Source organism: Octodon degus, unplaced genomic scaffold (assembly GCF_000260255.1).
Source record: "Octodon degus isolate 3935 unplaced genomic scaffold, OctDeg1.0 scaffold00064, whole genome shotgun sequence".
Lineage (NCBI taxonomy): Eukaryota > Metazoa > Chordata > Mammalia > Rodentia > Octodontidae > Octodon > Octodon degus.
Genome location: NW_004524640.1, coordinates 9,819,383 through 9,833,250, shown reverse-complemented (window position 1 = coordinate 9,833,250; position 13,868 = coordinate 9,819,383). Strand labels below are relative to the sequence as shown.

The 13,868-nt window shown below is 56.5% G+C and overlaps 1 protein-coding gene across 1 annotated transcript in view; it reads right to left on the bottom strand.

The window, feature by feature from the left end:
- Positions 1-13,868, bottom strand: part of Triobp (TRIO and F-actin binding protein) — a 58,021-nt gene that overhangs the window by 20,007 nt on the left and 24,146 nt on the right. The window contains exons 7-10 of the mRNA XM_004634690.2: positions 11,537-11,651; positions 9,974-11,017; positions 7,455-7,535; positions 5,314-5,451 (exon numbers count right to left, since the gene is read on the bottom strand). Of these exons, the coding sequence (XP_004634747.1) occupies positions 5,314-5,451; positions 7,455-7,535; positions 9,974-11,017; positions 11,537-11,651 (1,378 nt within the window). The remainder of the gene's footprint in view (positions 1-5,313; positions 5,452-7,454; positions 7,536-9,973; positions 11,018-11,536; positions 11,652-13,868) is intronic.

Here is a 13,868-nt window from a genome sequence, read left to right as displayed (position 1 = left end):
TCTGAGCGCTCTGCCTCCTTCCCAATAGTCCACTTGAGAGAAGGTCCTACCACTGCAGGACAGCGGCCTGGGAAGCCCTCCTCACACCAGCAGTGACGCCCGGTCCCTCCTCCCAGCCAGCTACACCTCACAGCCTCACCCTCCCTGGGCCGGGCTGCTCTGCTGGGAGCGGCAACTGTGTACATTTCTTATCTCTCCCCCGGAAGAAAAAAAACTGGGGCGGACCTGGATACAAACTCTGGCCCAGCCAGGGACCAACCTCACCCTGGGATGGGTCACTTCACCTCTGTACACCTCAGTTTCCCTGCTGTTTGGTGGGGACAGCACCACCAACTGTCAGGGGTCTGTCTAGGACCCTGAAAGCACCCAGGGGGCAAAGCAACCACCTCCCGGTTGGCTTCAGGACACTGACTCAGCTCCTCACCCCACTCTGCTCCCCGCCAGGGAAGGGGAGGCTCCTGACAACAGGAAGGGCCAGCAGGGAGGTGGCAGGATGTGCAGAGGCCGAGGAAGTCCAGGCAGCAGGGCCAAGCCACCAGGCTCACAAGAGCAGAGGCTGCAGCACCACGCCCCCGGCAGTCCGGCCCACTCCCCACCAGGCATCCACTCCCCCAAAGGCTGACAGGCACTTGTGCACAGGCACACTGGCTGCTCACCCTTCTCCTAGACACCAGCCTCGCAGAGGCCAGCAGCCAAAAATCAAGAGCGGTACCCCCCTTTCTAAAACACCTTTGGTCAACACATCAACGCCCTTCCCCAAGCCTCAGTTTTCCCTGGATGTAAAATGGGGAGAACAGTGACCATGGTGGTGATTAAGCTCCTAACGATAAACCTCAGGTAGAGAGGGTTGCAGAGTTCAGTCCCAAGAAAAATACGAACCCGGCCATCACACCCTCACCCCACTCAAAAGCTCACCCCACCCATGGCCCCAGCGGTCCACCGGGGGGAAATATTGCCTTCGATATGCCAGGATGGGCTCCCAGGATGGACTCCCGGGACACGCCCTTCCCATCAGCTCCAACCTTGGGCCAGCGCCCACACGTGAGGCCACCCTTTCCAGACCAGGACAGCGCCGCCCACCCTGCTGGCCCCAGCGACGACCGGATCCGGCCCGGCTGGTCGGCGATGCTCCAGCGGTCTGGGGTTCCTGGCAGCCTGGGAGCACCGGGTCTTCACCCAAGGGGAGGGCAGGGAGTGTGAAAGGGTCGCTGGGGACCCTTTCGCGACTTGTCCCGTATACGAGGGGGTGGGGAGCGTCCCCGGCACGGGTCGTTCCCATCGCCAAGGGTCGCCTGGGCTCCCGGGATGCCGAGGTGCGGGTCCACCCGAGGCCTCCGGCTCCGGGAAGTGGGCAGGGGCCGCCCCGGGCGCCGCTCGGCGGTCGCCCCCACCCTGCCGCAGGCACTTACCGTCATGGCGACGCGCCGTCGCGGCGGGGACCGCGGGCAGGAAGGAGGAAGGGGCTCTGGGGCCGGGCCGCGCAGCGCGGGCACCCCGCCGCCGCTGCCCCTCTCGGCCACCCGCCGCCGCCGCCGCAGCGCCAGCCCTTCCCTTCCCCGCCGCGGTCCTAGCCTCTTCCATCCGCCCATAAAACTTTTTTTTTTTTTTCAAACTTCCTGGGAGGACCCGAGCGGGCCAATGAGCGGCGGAGACGCCAGGACAAACAACGGCAGGGGGGACACACTGGCCAATGAGCACAAGGAACGACCGTGGGGGCGGGGCCTACGCGACGGGGCGGACACGCTAGGATGGCGGGGCCGAGCGGATGGGGCCGGCTGCCAGGAGGGCGGGTGCGGCCGACTGGGGGAAGGAAGGGCTCGCGCGCAGGTGATTCGGTGCGCCACAGCACTCGGGCTGGGGAACTGTGGGCGTGGCCCCCTCCCGGCTGGGCTCCTGCTCTCTGCTCCGGCTGAGGCCACTAGGTCTCTGTGCCTAGTTAGATGGGAGACAACCACTGGGTCTCACTTGTTATCTGTGTAGGGAACTTCCGTGCTTACCACAGACCTGAGAGGCGGGACTCTATTTTACTAATAAATGGAGGCTCAGGCAGGTGAATGGACTCGCCTGAGGTCACGCAGTAAGAGACGGAATTATGAAGAACTTCGCTTTGGGTTCCGCATGTTGTTGTGCATTCATCGCTCAGTTTGCAGGATCATTGGCATTTTTTTGTTTGTTTGTTTCCTTTTTTTTTTTTTTTCTCTCTCTCCTTTTTTGCGGAACTGGGGATTGAACTCAGGCCCTTGCGCTTGCCAGGGAAGCGCTTATTCCACTGAGCCATCTCCCCAGCCCCACATTGGCATTTTTTTAAAGCTCATCTGAGTTCTGCAAATGAGGAATGGAATTTGTCGCTAAACCCACATGACAGTCCGTAGCATAGCCCTTCAAATCCTGTGTTACCGTAAGCAAGGTACTTACCTGTGCCTCAGTTTCACCCTCAGTAAAATGGGCTAATCCTACTAACTCGTGAAGTTGTTCTCAGGATTAACACCTTCCAGCCAGCTTAAACTACTGGTGGTATGCGCTGACTGTCCCACACCACCAGTGGTTCAGAGCTGCCAGCCTCCATACATAGGAATTATAGCCCTGTGGTGAGCATGTTAACCATTAATCCAAGTAAACCTCCTTATCCCTAGTTATCTGTCATTAGACAGGATTACTAAGCAGACCTGGGTTACTTTGCATTTCCGTTATTCTACTGCCTTGATTTAGAGTTCCAGAATCAGGCCTGGTGTGGTGGCATACACCTGTAATCCCAGCACTCCAGAAGCTGAGGCAGGAGGATTACCTCAAGTTTGGGGCCAGCTAGGCTATACAATATAATGGGTTCAAACCCAGCCTGAACTACAGAGACCCTGTCTCAACAAAAATCATTGCTCTTATAATTTTTATCCCTGTTTCACACATTTTAAAAAAAAGGAGGAGCTGAAGTCCTTTGCTAGCCCTGCCCACTGGGAGTCTCTCCACCATGAGGAATGAGGCCACAGGGAGGTCACCTCAGGGGATATTAGTGGCCCTTGGCACATGTGCAGTTTCTTGCTGTCACCCTATGCTTCAGTCAGGCCCTCAGCCCTGAGAGAAGAGGGAGCCGGCTGTCCACAGGGACCTGACCCACAGCACCAGCCCCTCACTGGCTTCCTGGCGTCTAGTGCTTCCACGCTGTGCCCAGAATGTGCCCACACCCAAAGCTGTCAGTTCTCCAGGCCTGCAGAGTCACTCAGCGTCAGGCTGTGATCCCTGTCCTTGCGTACACCTTCTCCACATGAGGGACATAGTCTGGCCTACTGGGAATTCCAAGGATAGGCCACAGCCTCTGTACTTCCTGATTGCCATGTCTGGAACACTTCCCTTCCTGGTTTTCTACCCCCCACACACACGCTTTGCCACCCCCGAAGTTTGTCTAGGAAATTCCTCCTCACCCTCCAAGTCTCAGTTCAAAGGGAACCAAAGTGTTAGTAAAAAAAAAAAAAAAAAGTCAAATTCTTTCCTGGTGCTTCCTGCATCTGACCCCTGGCCTGGAGCTCCTTGCCTCTGACCTCTTGCTTGATGCTTCCTACATCTGATCCCCTCCCAGGTGCTCCCTGCATCTGACCCCTTACCCACAATCCTCCCCTCATGATGCTCTCTGTGGCCAGGATGAGGGTGTTTCTGCCTCTTAGAGGCAGCCCAGGGTCACCTCGGGCCACAGTACATCCTCAGTAAACATTGGTCAGATGAATGAATACACAAATGAAGAAACCACAACTCTCTTCAGCAGAACAGAGGTGGCACAGCCTCAGGGACCCAGGGGTGATATGGTAAGCTGGCAAAGACCCAAGCCACCGAACTTTGGGGTCATCCAGTTTCAAGCCATTGTTCTATTGAGGTTCAGAGTGGGGAGACAGTGGCACAAAGCACACAAGTTAGGAGCAGAAATAGAATCTGACCCCAGGCTTCCTGGTCCTTTGCCTGGGGGTGACTTTCATGGGAGACGCGTTTGAAGCTTCTTCAAAAACCATCTGTGGGGCCCCTGAAGACCCATCCTTAGTGCCTGAGTGTCCTCATTCCCAGGTGGTAAAACAGCTGCCCGAAAGCTCCCCAAGTCTCAGCCACCGCATCTGTCTTATGGGGATATCAGTGGCGACTTTCAGGAGATCAGGTACACCGACCTGGGGAGGGCCTATGAACACAGCTCTGAGCTCAACCCGAGCAGGGTTTGAATGTCAGCTCTGCCCCCTTGTCCCCATGTGACCTGGGACAAGTGCCTTTTCCTCTGAGCCTCATTTCCTCATCTATATAATGGACAGTGGGAAGAATTCAGCCTGCTGGTGAGGGGTAACTGCAGGCAGGCAGGCAGGCAGGTCACATGCTGAGCGCAGAGCAGGATCACAGTAGGTGCACAGTAATTGCTGTTACCACCATCCCAGAGTGCTTCTGCCCACTGCCCTCCCCTCTCCACTGAGAACTGACCTCCTCCTTCTGCCAGCCAGCCCTGCTAGCACCCTTCGCTAGGGTGCTAAGGTAGCCGCTGCCCAAGGTTTGAAGGTACCACCCTGTCCAGATGACCATGTTTGCTGGTTGCCCTGGCGCCCCAACCCCAACCTCTCAGGGGAGAGGGACTTGGGAAGTGGATGGGGAAGTGTTTGGACGATCCTCCCCATCTCTGTATCTTGACCCTAACTCCTCCCTGCAGCCCTGAATCCCCCTTGACCCTCCCACCTCCAGACAGCTGTGGCAACCAAGGCTCTGAGTTTTCCACAGGGGCCAACTGTCTCCAAGGTGCCTGACCTAGGGTTGGACTCACAGCCAACAGCAGCGAGACCATCGCTGAGCGAGACCTGCCCATGGCCCCTCCAGATGGCAGCCCCCTCCCCTCCTACTGTGAGGGGGCAGGAGGAGGGTACAAGTCCCAGCTGCCTCCCCTCCCTGCCCTTGAGGAAGCCCCCGAGCCGAGCCTGAGTGTTTACAGGCCTCTCTGGGCAGGGGATGGGTTACGTAATGCCAGATGACTAAAACTGGCGAGGGTCCAGGTCTGAGACACGCTCCGCAGTCCCAAAGCCCCTGATGGCCTCCCCCTTGCCTTCTACCCCACCTGGCTCCCAGGCCTGGGGGTGGTAAGCACGGCAAGCTAGAAGTTTCCAGCTTTGAGATGGCCAGTCACCTCTCATCCTGACCACTGATGGGAGTCCCGAGCCTGCCCTGGAGGTGGGACACTCGCTGCAAAGAGTCTAAGGGCTCAAGAGCTGTGCAGCCCACTCTCCTTCCAGGGGAGCCCCTCCCGGGACCTCCCCTATCTGTCCACCCTCACCCTTCCAGCCCCCATGGGAGCCAGCCTACCCTTTGCCACCTGAGGACCCCCAGGGACAGCAGGAACGGATTGAACAGCGTGGGCCGGTCCCCCGGCATCCGCCATGAGGTCACCAGTCGGCCCTTGAGTGGGCTCTCAGCCTTGCCCTCTGCTGGCCTCTTGTCTGCCTGTCAAACAGGGTCTGGTGTTGGCCTCAGGTCCCTTCCGCAGGCTGGCGACATCTCTGGCCACAGCCTTCCCTGCCTGTTCTGCTACCACAAAGGCCGTGTGTACCATTGTTCACCACTCCCTCCCTGAGAGCTGCCACAACAAAAAGCTTGTTAATTTGTCCACAGTGTCCCTGGGGCTCAGCATCCTTGGGCTGTGGACCCTCACACCCTAAAGCCAAACCCTAGGTTGCCAAGAGGGTAGTACAGGTCATAGATGTGTGCTTAGGCCAGTAATGTCTACCAATAGTTTTCCACTAGGCCCCGAATGTTAAATAATCCAGAGATTATTAAATAACCTTTTCTGATTTCTTTTGAAATATCTAAGGCTATGGAAACCCTAGACCCACCTTCCCCATGGCAACAACCATCTGGAGCCAAAGAGTCACAGGTGAGAACCCGTCTCCACTCTTAGCCTCTGTTACCTGCCTGGCATTAGGTTTGCGATTTCAAATGGCAGGAAAGCACAGAGACTCTTGCAGATACCCTTGCAGAGCCCCAGAATACTCTGCCTTCAAGATCATCCTTACTGGGGAAACTAAGGACCGACCAAAGCAGAGGTACTGGCCCAAAAGTACAAGGCAGGTTCCAGGCAGGGGTAGGGCAGAGCGGGCTAATCCTTCTCTGGAATCTGCAGATTCCCTGGAGGTGGGGCTTGAAGTCTTAAAGCATAAATTGGGCCAGGCTTGGGAAGGCTTGTGTGCCTCCTCCCTAACTGGTTACACACTCCTATGGAGCCCTGACCAATGGCATGGAATTGTCCCCAAGAAGGGCCCTAGAGTGACATTCTGTCTCACCTCTGACCCTGGCACTTAGTAGGTATTTACTAAGTATATGTGCATGCATGCATGAATGAATGAATGAACTAATGATTGAGGTAGTTAGCACTTCCGTCCAGTTGAGACCGCCTAGAATCAGGGGTGGTGGGGGGACTCGAGGGGTCCCCCATTATTGCTATTTCCTCCTTATCCATGAAACTATTATTTCCAGAAAGCATGAAGAAATAACCCCAAAAGAGGAAGAACCAAGTTGCCAGGGCCACTGTCAGTAATCAGCATACCTGTCACCTCCCCTTGTCACAGGTAGGAAGACTGGCCACCGGGCAGATGGGGACTGGTCACCCAGATTACTGCAGAGCCAGCAAGCAGCATGAACAAGGGTGGGGACAGAGGGAGGCTGGGCAGAAACCCCGCCCAGGGTTTGGGTTTGAGTCCCCCACAGAGTGGCTATATGACCTGGGACAATTCCGTTTCCCTGTCCGCACAGTGTGGAGCTGGGCAGAATCCTCTGGCTCTGACTGACCAGGCTTGGAGGTTCCAGGCTGCCAGACAAATGCTCCCTGTCACACCTGGCTTTTTTTTGGTGGTGCCACAGGGAACAGGAGGATGAGGAAAACAGCCCTAAACCATCTGTCTCCCTCTCCCTCCCCTCTGACCTCACCCCTCAGGAAGCTGAGAGTGACAAGAATGGTCTGTTCTGCAGGTCACAGGGACGTGGGCAGAGCTGTCCCTCCAGCTGGACCCAGGCCTCTGGGGCCACCTCCTGCACACATCCCCGCGTCTCCAGGCCCAGGTGGCTGCTGCCCCTCCTCAGCTTTCTCTCCTTTGGCATTTCTTACCCTCTCTCCAGCCCTCTAAAATAGGAAGGACCCTGCCCTCAGAGACTATCAGGTTCAAACTGCTATTTGGGAAAGGCAGTGACCTTTTTGGTGCATCCCAGTGAGTTAGAAGCAGAGCCCTGGGCTTCTGACCCTGGGATCATCCATCCACCCAGATCCCTGGCCCAGAGGTGGCTCTGCTGACCAGCTCCAAAGCCCCTCTTCTTGGGGCCCCATTTCCATGCACAGACAACCCCATGGCAGAGCCAGCCTTTGTCTAGAGGACCCAAGAGGGAACTCAGCCCACCTCCAGCCTGATCCCCCTCCCCACATCCTCCCTGTGCACCCATTCCCAGAACCCAACTACCGAGTCTGCCTGCTGCTGCTGCTCAGTCAGGAAGTCTTGGCCTCTGCCTGGTTCCGCAGCCTCAGGCTCCTCTGGTTGAAACTAGAGAAAGGAAAGACCACAGATTAGCCCAGGTTATGGCCCGGTCTATCCATGTATCTACCTCATCTCCAACTATCATCCATCCACCCAACATCCGTCTGGCATCCAGCATCGACAGATGTGTGTATTCTGCCGCATCCAGCCTGCATTCCCCACCTCACACTTCCACTGTCTGTCACCCATTCATATGTCCACTCTCTAGTTACTCATTGTCCATCCATCCAACATCCATGTATCCTTCCTCCAACCATTCAATAGCCATTCAGCTGCCTACCCATCCTTCCAATGGTCATTTGCCATCATCATCCAACATTTATACATCCATGCAATCGTCTATGCATCCACCCACCCATCATCCATCCATCCATCTGTCCATCCATCCATCCATATTCCAACCAATACTCATCCAACCAACCATGTGTTCATTACTCCATACTCATCCATCAGCTAAGCAACATCCATTTTGTTTTCTGTTTTTGGCAGAACCAGGGATTGAACTCAGGCCCCCACAACATCCATTTATCCATCACATATTATCTATCCATCATATGTTCATTGTCCTCATGCACCCACCAGAGCCCTAGAAGCCCAGGGCCCTGCCTCATGCACCCATTGTTCTTCCATCTTCTGCCCACCATCTTACCCTGTTTCTTCTCTCTTTCTCGCTCTCTCTCCCTCCCTCCCTTCTTCCCTCCCTCCTTCTTTCTGACAATCGTACTATGTAGTCCAGGCTGGCTTCAAACTCATGACCCTCCTGCCTGCCTCAGCCTCCCAGGTCTGTGCCACCACACCCAGCTTGGAGCCCAGAGCCTTGTGCCTGCTGGGCAAGCCACCTACCACTGAGCTTTGCCCTCATCCCTCCCTTGGTTTTCATGCATTCATGGATCAGGCACCCAGCGAGCTGAGCCCCTCTTCATGTCAGGCCCTGGGGTGGGGGCCCCAGTACAGAGATTAGGCATGGCTCCTGCTCCGTGGAGCTCATATGTCTTCTAGGGAAATGACCATTCAACAGACAGCTGGAGCGAAGCAAAACTGCCAGTCTCAGAAGGGAAACATCAAGAGTCTAAAGATGGGGCGATTGTGTGGGGAGACACTGGCTTGAGGAGATAGGAAGGGAAAAGTATCCTAGACATGGGGAACAGCAGGCGCAATAGGGAGACGTGCAGAGTCCTGCAGCCAGCACTAGAGGCAGATGGGGAGGTGGAGGGAAGGGAAGGAGGCCTTGAATGCCACCAGGGGTATCCATAGAGAAGAGCAGCTGGATCCCTGGCGGGACCTGGAGAGCACCTCTGCTTTGTCACCTGTGAAGTGCCCGTGGTGCAGATGGCTGACACTGGCCCAGTCACCACCTCCTAGCCTCCCAGGAGCCCTGGAGCCTCATGGGGGAGCAACTCCAGCTGAAGTCTTTCCCGCTGTTCCCTGCACTGGAGACGGCCGGCCTGCAGTACCTAAGGGGCTCCCGAGACACAGGTTTGCATCCCCGAGCAGCTGGGGATCTCCTTGCCTCCCAGCAAGCCTAACAGCAATGTAAGGGCAGGACCAGGCTGGCTCACCCCTGCATGTCTGGGGCCTGTGCATGGGACCAAGCAGAGAAAGCCTCGGGGAGCCATGCGAGGGAGGGTTCCCGGCCCTGCCCGGGCTCACAGTGCGGCTGGCTTTGCAAAGGATGCTTGAGCCTCCTTGCTCACAACTTTAGCATCTGTTAATACCTAACATGTTGGAGGCTCAGTTTCCTCATCTGTAAAATGGAAATAGCGGCAGCTCCCTCTCTGCCCTCTGTGACACATGTAACAAAGCACACAAGATATTCTCCCAGTAAATCCTTGGCCTAGTTGGGAGCCTTGTTATCATCGGGCAGGTGGGGCTGGTCTGGGCACCCAAGAAAGGAGGGTCTGGGTGACATGTGGACACTGTATGTTGCCCCAGTGGGCCTGTTCAAGCAAGTGCTTGGTCCTGTCCTATGGCCAAGGAGAGACTGAGGCCCAGAGAGGCAGGGTGTCGCAATCAACTTGCACATGGTATGGGGGAGGGGACATAAATCCACTGGCTGCAGTCCCACGTAGTCCCAGGGGTGCTGGGGCAAGGAAGGACAGGGTGCCGGCCAGAGTGTCCAGCGTGAGGCTCAGGGTGATTACAAGGAGCAGAGCTGGGTTTCCCCTGCCTCAGCAGCTGCGGGAAGCTCGGGGTTTCCTTTCTGTGGAAGCAGTCCTCTGCTCACCAAGCCGCTGTGAAAACTAACTGGGAAATACCCAGAGAGGGAGGGCGTGTAGTGAATGCACACGCCGCTGTCCGGGGCAGTGGTCGGATGGTCTGGGCAGGACTGGGCCTCGGGACAGGAGGTGCAGGGGCTGAAGTCACGTTGCAGGGAGGCTTTTAAAGGAGACTTGTGGGGATGCAGCTGGCTTTCTGGCCACCCTTCCAGGGCACAGCTAACTCACCTCTGGCTCCGGGGTGCTGGGGCCCTCTGCCTGCTTGCTGTGCTCCAGCAGGGTTGTCAGCTGCAGACCAGGCAGAGGTGACATCGCTGGCCCACTTGTCACTTGTGTCTTTGGCCACTGGGTGGAGGTGCAGACAGGGCTGGGTGGCTGGGCTGGGCTCTGGGGCTGCTGCCCTGGGCTGTGTCCATTGGTAACAGTGGCCTCAGCCCCGCTTTCAGGCTGGCCATGTTCCTCCTGCTCCAGGGCATCATCCTTTGTGCCGGGAGAGCCTAGCTCTGGCCCTGAAGCTGTGGCCGTGTCACTCCAGTGTCCTTGAGGGTCCTTGCGGGGCAGCCTGGCCTGCAGGAGCTCCAGGAGGCCTTCCCAGTCCAGTCTTGGGAGTCGGGCCCAGGCTCCCTCCCCAGGGGCCCGGAAGAGGCCCAGCAGGTCCCTCCAGTCCAGCTCCGGGGACCTCTCAGGGCCCCAGCCCATGGTGATGGGCGTCTCTGCCCGATGAGGATAGGAGGATTCTGCTGGGCCTACCCAGGCATGCTCTGGGGGGGTCCCAGGCTGGGGGGGACTGAACAGCTCCTGCAGGCTTCCCCAGACCTTTTGGGCCAGCTTCTGGGGGTGCTCCTGCAGCCCATTACTGGGGGGCTCCTCCCAAACCTCAGTGTGCCCCCAGCTCTCCCTGTACTCGCTGGGAGGGCCTTGCCATGCTGCCTCCAGGGCTCTGGCAGCCCCCAGGCTGGGCTCTCCAAGTCCTGGCCATCCCCCAGGGCCCAGGTCCTCCTCCTGGCTGCTCCAGCTCCTTTCCAGGGGTCTGTGAGGGCCCCGGGGCCCTGGCAACTCCTCCTGACTCTGCCACCGCCCCAGCGGCTGCCTTGCACCTCCTTGGCCCCTCTCCAGAGCTCTCTCAGTCCTCCTCCGTGGCTCCCTCTCAGGGGGCCTGGCTGATATCCTCAGGGGCGGTGAAGATCGCTGGAGCCGCCGGTCCCCCTCAGGCCGCCTCTCGGGACTCCTGGATGGAAGAGGTTCCACTTGCTTGACAGGGGCCTTGGTCACCTGAGAAGGATGTGAGGGGTGGGTGAAGCCCCGGGACCCAGCAAGGTGGCCACTGTCTGTCTGAGGTAGGCATGGGACAGGCAAGGCTGTGTCCTCATGGGAGATGGGGTCCTGAGTCCCTCCCGGAGGTGTCAGCTCTTCCTTCTCACCCACTTTTCTCAGCCCCAGAAAGAGATCTGTAAAGAAGTGCTCACTTTCGGGCTTCCCTCCCCCCAAGATATCGATTCCACCCTGGGCTATCAGGTACCAGAGTTTCCACCACGATACCTGTTCCCCTGGGTGGGCCTTGCCCTCAAAGAGCTTGAGAGACCCAGTCCCTATCCCTATAGCCAGATTAAAGCATTCACTGTCCCCAAACCTCGTAATGAAGGCAGGGGAGAACATGGCAGGAGAAGGGGTATTCTTCAGAGGACTAATTTGGGGCCCTTTGCATTTCATCCAAAGTTGCTGGTCCTTTGACAGCCAACCTCCTTGCCCAGGTCTCTGCCTGGCACCCACCGGGAAGGAGGCGGTGCTCACCTGCCTGCCAGCGGCAGGGCTGGGCTGTCTTCGGAGAGGCTGGCTCTGACCTTGGCTGGGCCGCGTTGACCGTCCCTCATCCCGAGCCTGGAAGGCCCCTGGAGTCTCGGACTTCCTAGGAGCAAACGCAGCTGCTCCGAGGCCTTCAGGAGGGCTCCACCCAGCACCACTACCCCTCCACTCCCACCCCAATGGGAGGAGGTGTGGGAGACCCAAGACCCACTGCAAGCATTTCAAGGGCCCTAACGAGGGATGACCTTCTGAGGCCTCAGTTTCCCCTTCTGAAAACTGAAGTGGGGGGCTGTTGTGATGAGGTCACGAGAAGCGGGGTTGGCACTTCTCAGCCTCTTGACTATAATCCAGCCAGGAAAAGGGGTTGTGAAGGCGGTGGGGTGGGAAAGGGTCAGGCCTCACCCACGGTCCCCCAGTCTCATCCAGGAGCCATCCAGCTGCCCAGACAATGGTGAGACTGGTACTTGGGGGAGTTAACATTTATTGAGCACCTACTGTGTACCAGGCACCGCGCACACAGAATCACAAGGTTCAAGCAGACATTTATTGATCGCTCCTGCGTTCCAGGTGCCAAGCCCTTACACCATGATCACATTCCATGTCACATAGCCCATGTGGTGGGGACACTAGAGGCCGGATGCTGGGCGCCTTCTAGTCCATTCTTTCCACCTTTTCCTGTCCATACTGTAAATTTAGGATTTCTCAAGCCCACTGCCTCCCAGTCCTCCACTCAGAGCTAAACACAGGGACTCCAGCACTCAGCCTTGAAAACCCCAGGCCTTTCTGGCTGCTGTCAAAAGAGCTCTTAGCAAGATGGGAAGGTCAAGGTGTGCTTGCAAATGCCATTATCCCAAGATTTGGGAGGCTGAGGCAAGAAGATCACTGGGGGTTGAAGGCCAGCCTGGGCTACATAGTGAGAGCTTGTAGAAAGAAAGAAAGAAAGAAAGAAAGAAAGAAAGAAAGAAAGAAAGAAAGAAAGAAAGAAAAACATGAGATGGGAGAAATCTCTTCTCTTTCTGACAACTCCAGAAAGGCCAACAACAAAAACTGTCCAGGCAAATGTGACCACATCCAACAGACCTATCTCTACAGTTATAAAAATCCTGCTTCCAGGCAGCTGTCTTGCATAACAACAGGTAGCTGTGGTTATCAGTGGTCAGCATGACACCTCTGTTGAGAGCCCCAGATAGACTGCACACACCTGTCCCCTCCCATAGTGAGGGAGTCGCTTCAGAGCCCCTCATCACTCCATGAATATTTATTTCCATGGGGTCTGAGAGTCTGACTACATCTAAACTGGCAAGTAAGTGGGGCTAGGGCTGGGCTCACCCTGCACGAGTATCTGGATTCAACCCCCAGCATCACAAACATACAGAAGTAAGATGAATCAGTAGGTGGAGCTGTCTCTGGTGGTTGAACCAAACCAGAGGGAGAAGCCTGAAAAACATGACATGTGGTAAGCCTAGAACAAGCCCCAAAAGGGGTGAAAGGAGGTGTAGCAGGCAGCCCTGATCAAAAGCACTGCATAAAATGCTGCACAGGTTTGGCCGAGTCAAAAGAAGTATAAGTCAGGCATGGTGGTGCACACCTGTAATTGTAGCATTCTGGGAGGCTGAGGCAGGAAGATCTCAAGTTTGAGCCCAGCCTGTGCAGGGCTTAATGACTTACTGAGATTTTGTCTCAAAATAAAAATAATAAAATTTTAAAAGGCGGGGGAAATTACCCGCTCGGCCACCCCCCTCCTGTCCCTCTCTCGGGACAGGAGCTTTCTTTCTCTCCATAAATATATTCTGCTCATAAAAAAAAAAAAAAAAAATTTTTAAAAGGGCTGGGGCAGTGGTATAGTGTAGGGGCCTTGGGTTCAATCCCCAGTACTGGAACAAAACAGAAATGCAGGACTGGAGTGTGCCGTGGTCTTGTGTCTCTTGCCCACAGCCCTGCAATCAGATCCATAAAGTGTAGTAACTTGACCTTTTCAGCTCTGAGCCAAACCCGTGCTCCCCGGAGTGAGAGCTTCTAAGCTGAAGGGCTGCCTGACCAGATTCCATTTCTACCAGTTTGCGCTGAGCTTCCCTGCTCTGCTGAGAGGGGCCTTTAAGTGAGTCTTCCCCAGAGCTAAGGGCTACAGGCTTCCAGTGGGACCTGAGGGGACATAGGGACATCAGGTCTAGCGAAGATAATGGGAGAGTAAGATGGCCCCGGATGAGGGAGCCAGGCAGCCTCTGTTCTCTGCAGCACTTGGGGTTGAATCCAGATCTTCACACTGAGCTGCATCCCCAGTTCCCCCTCCCACACTTTGCCTCCAGTTTTCCCCCTTTAG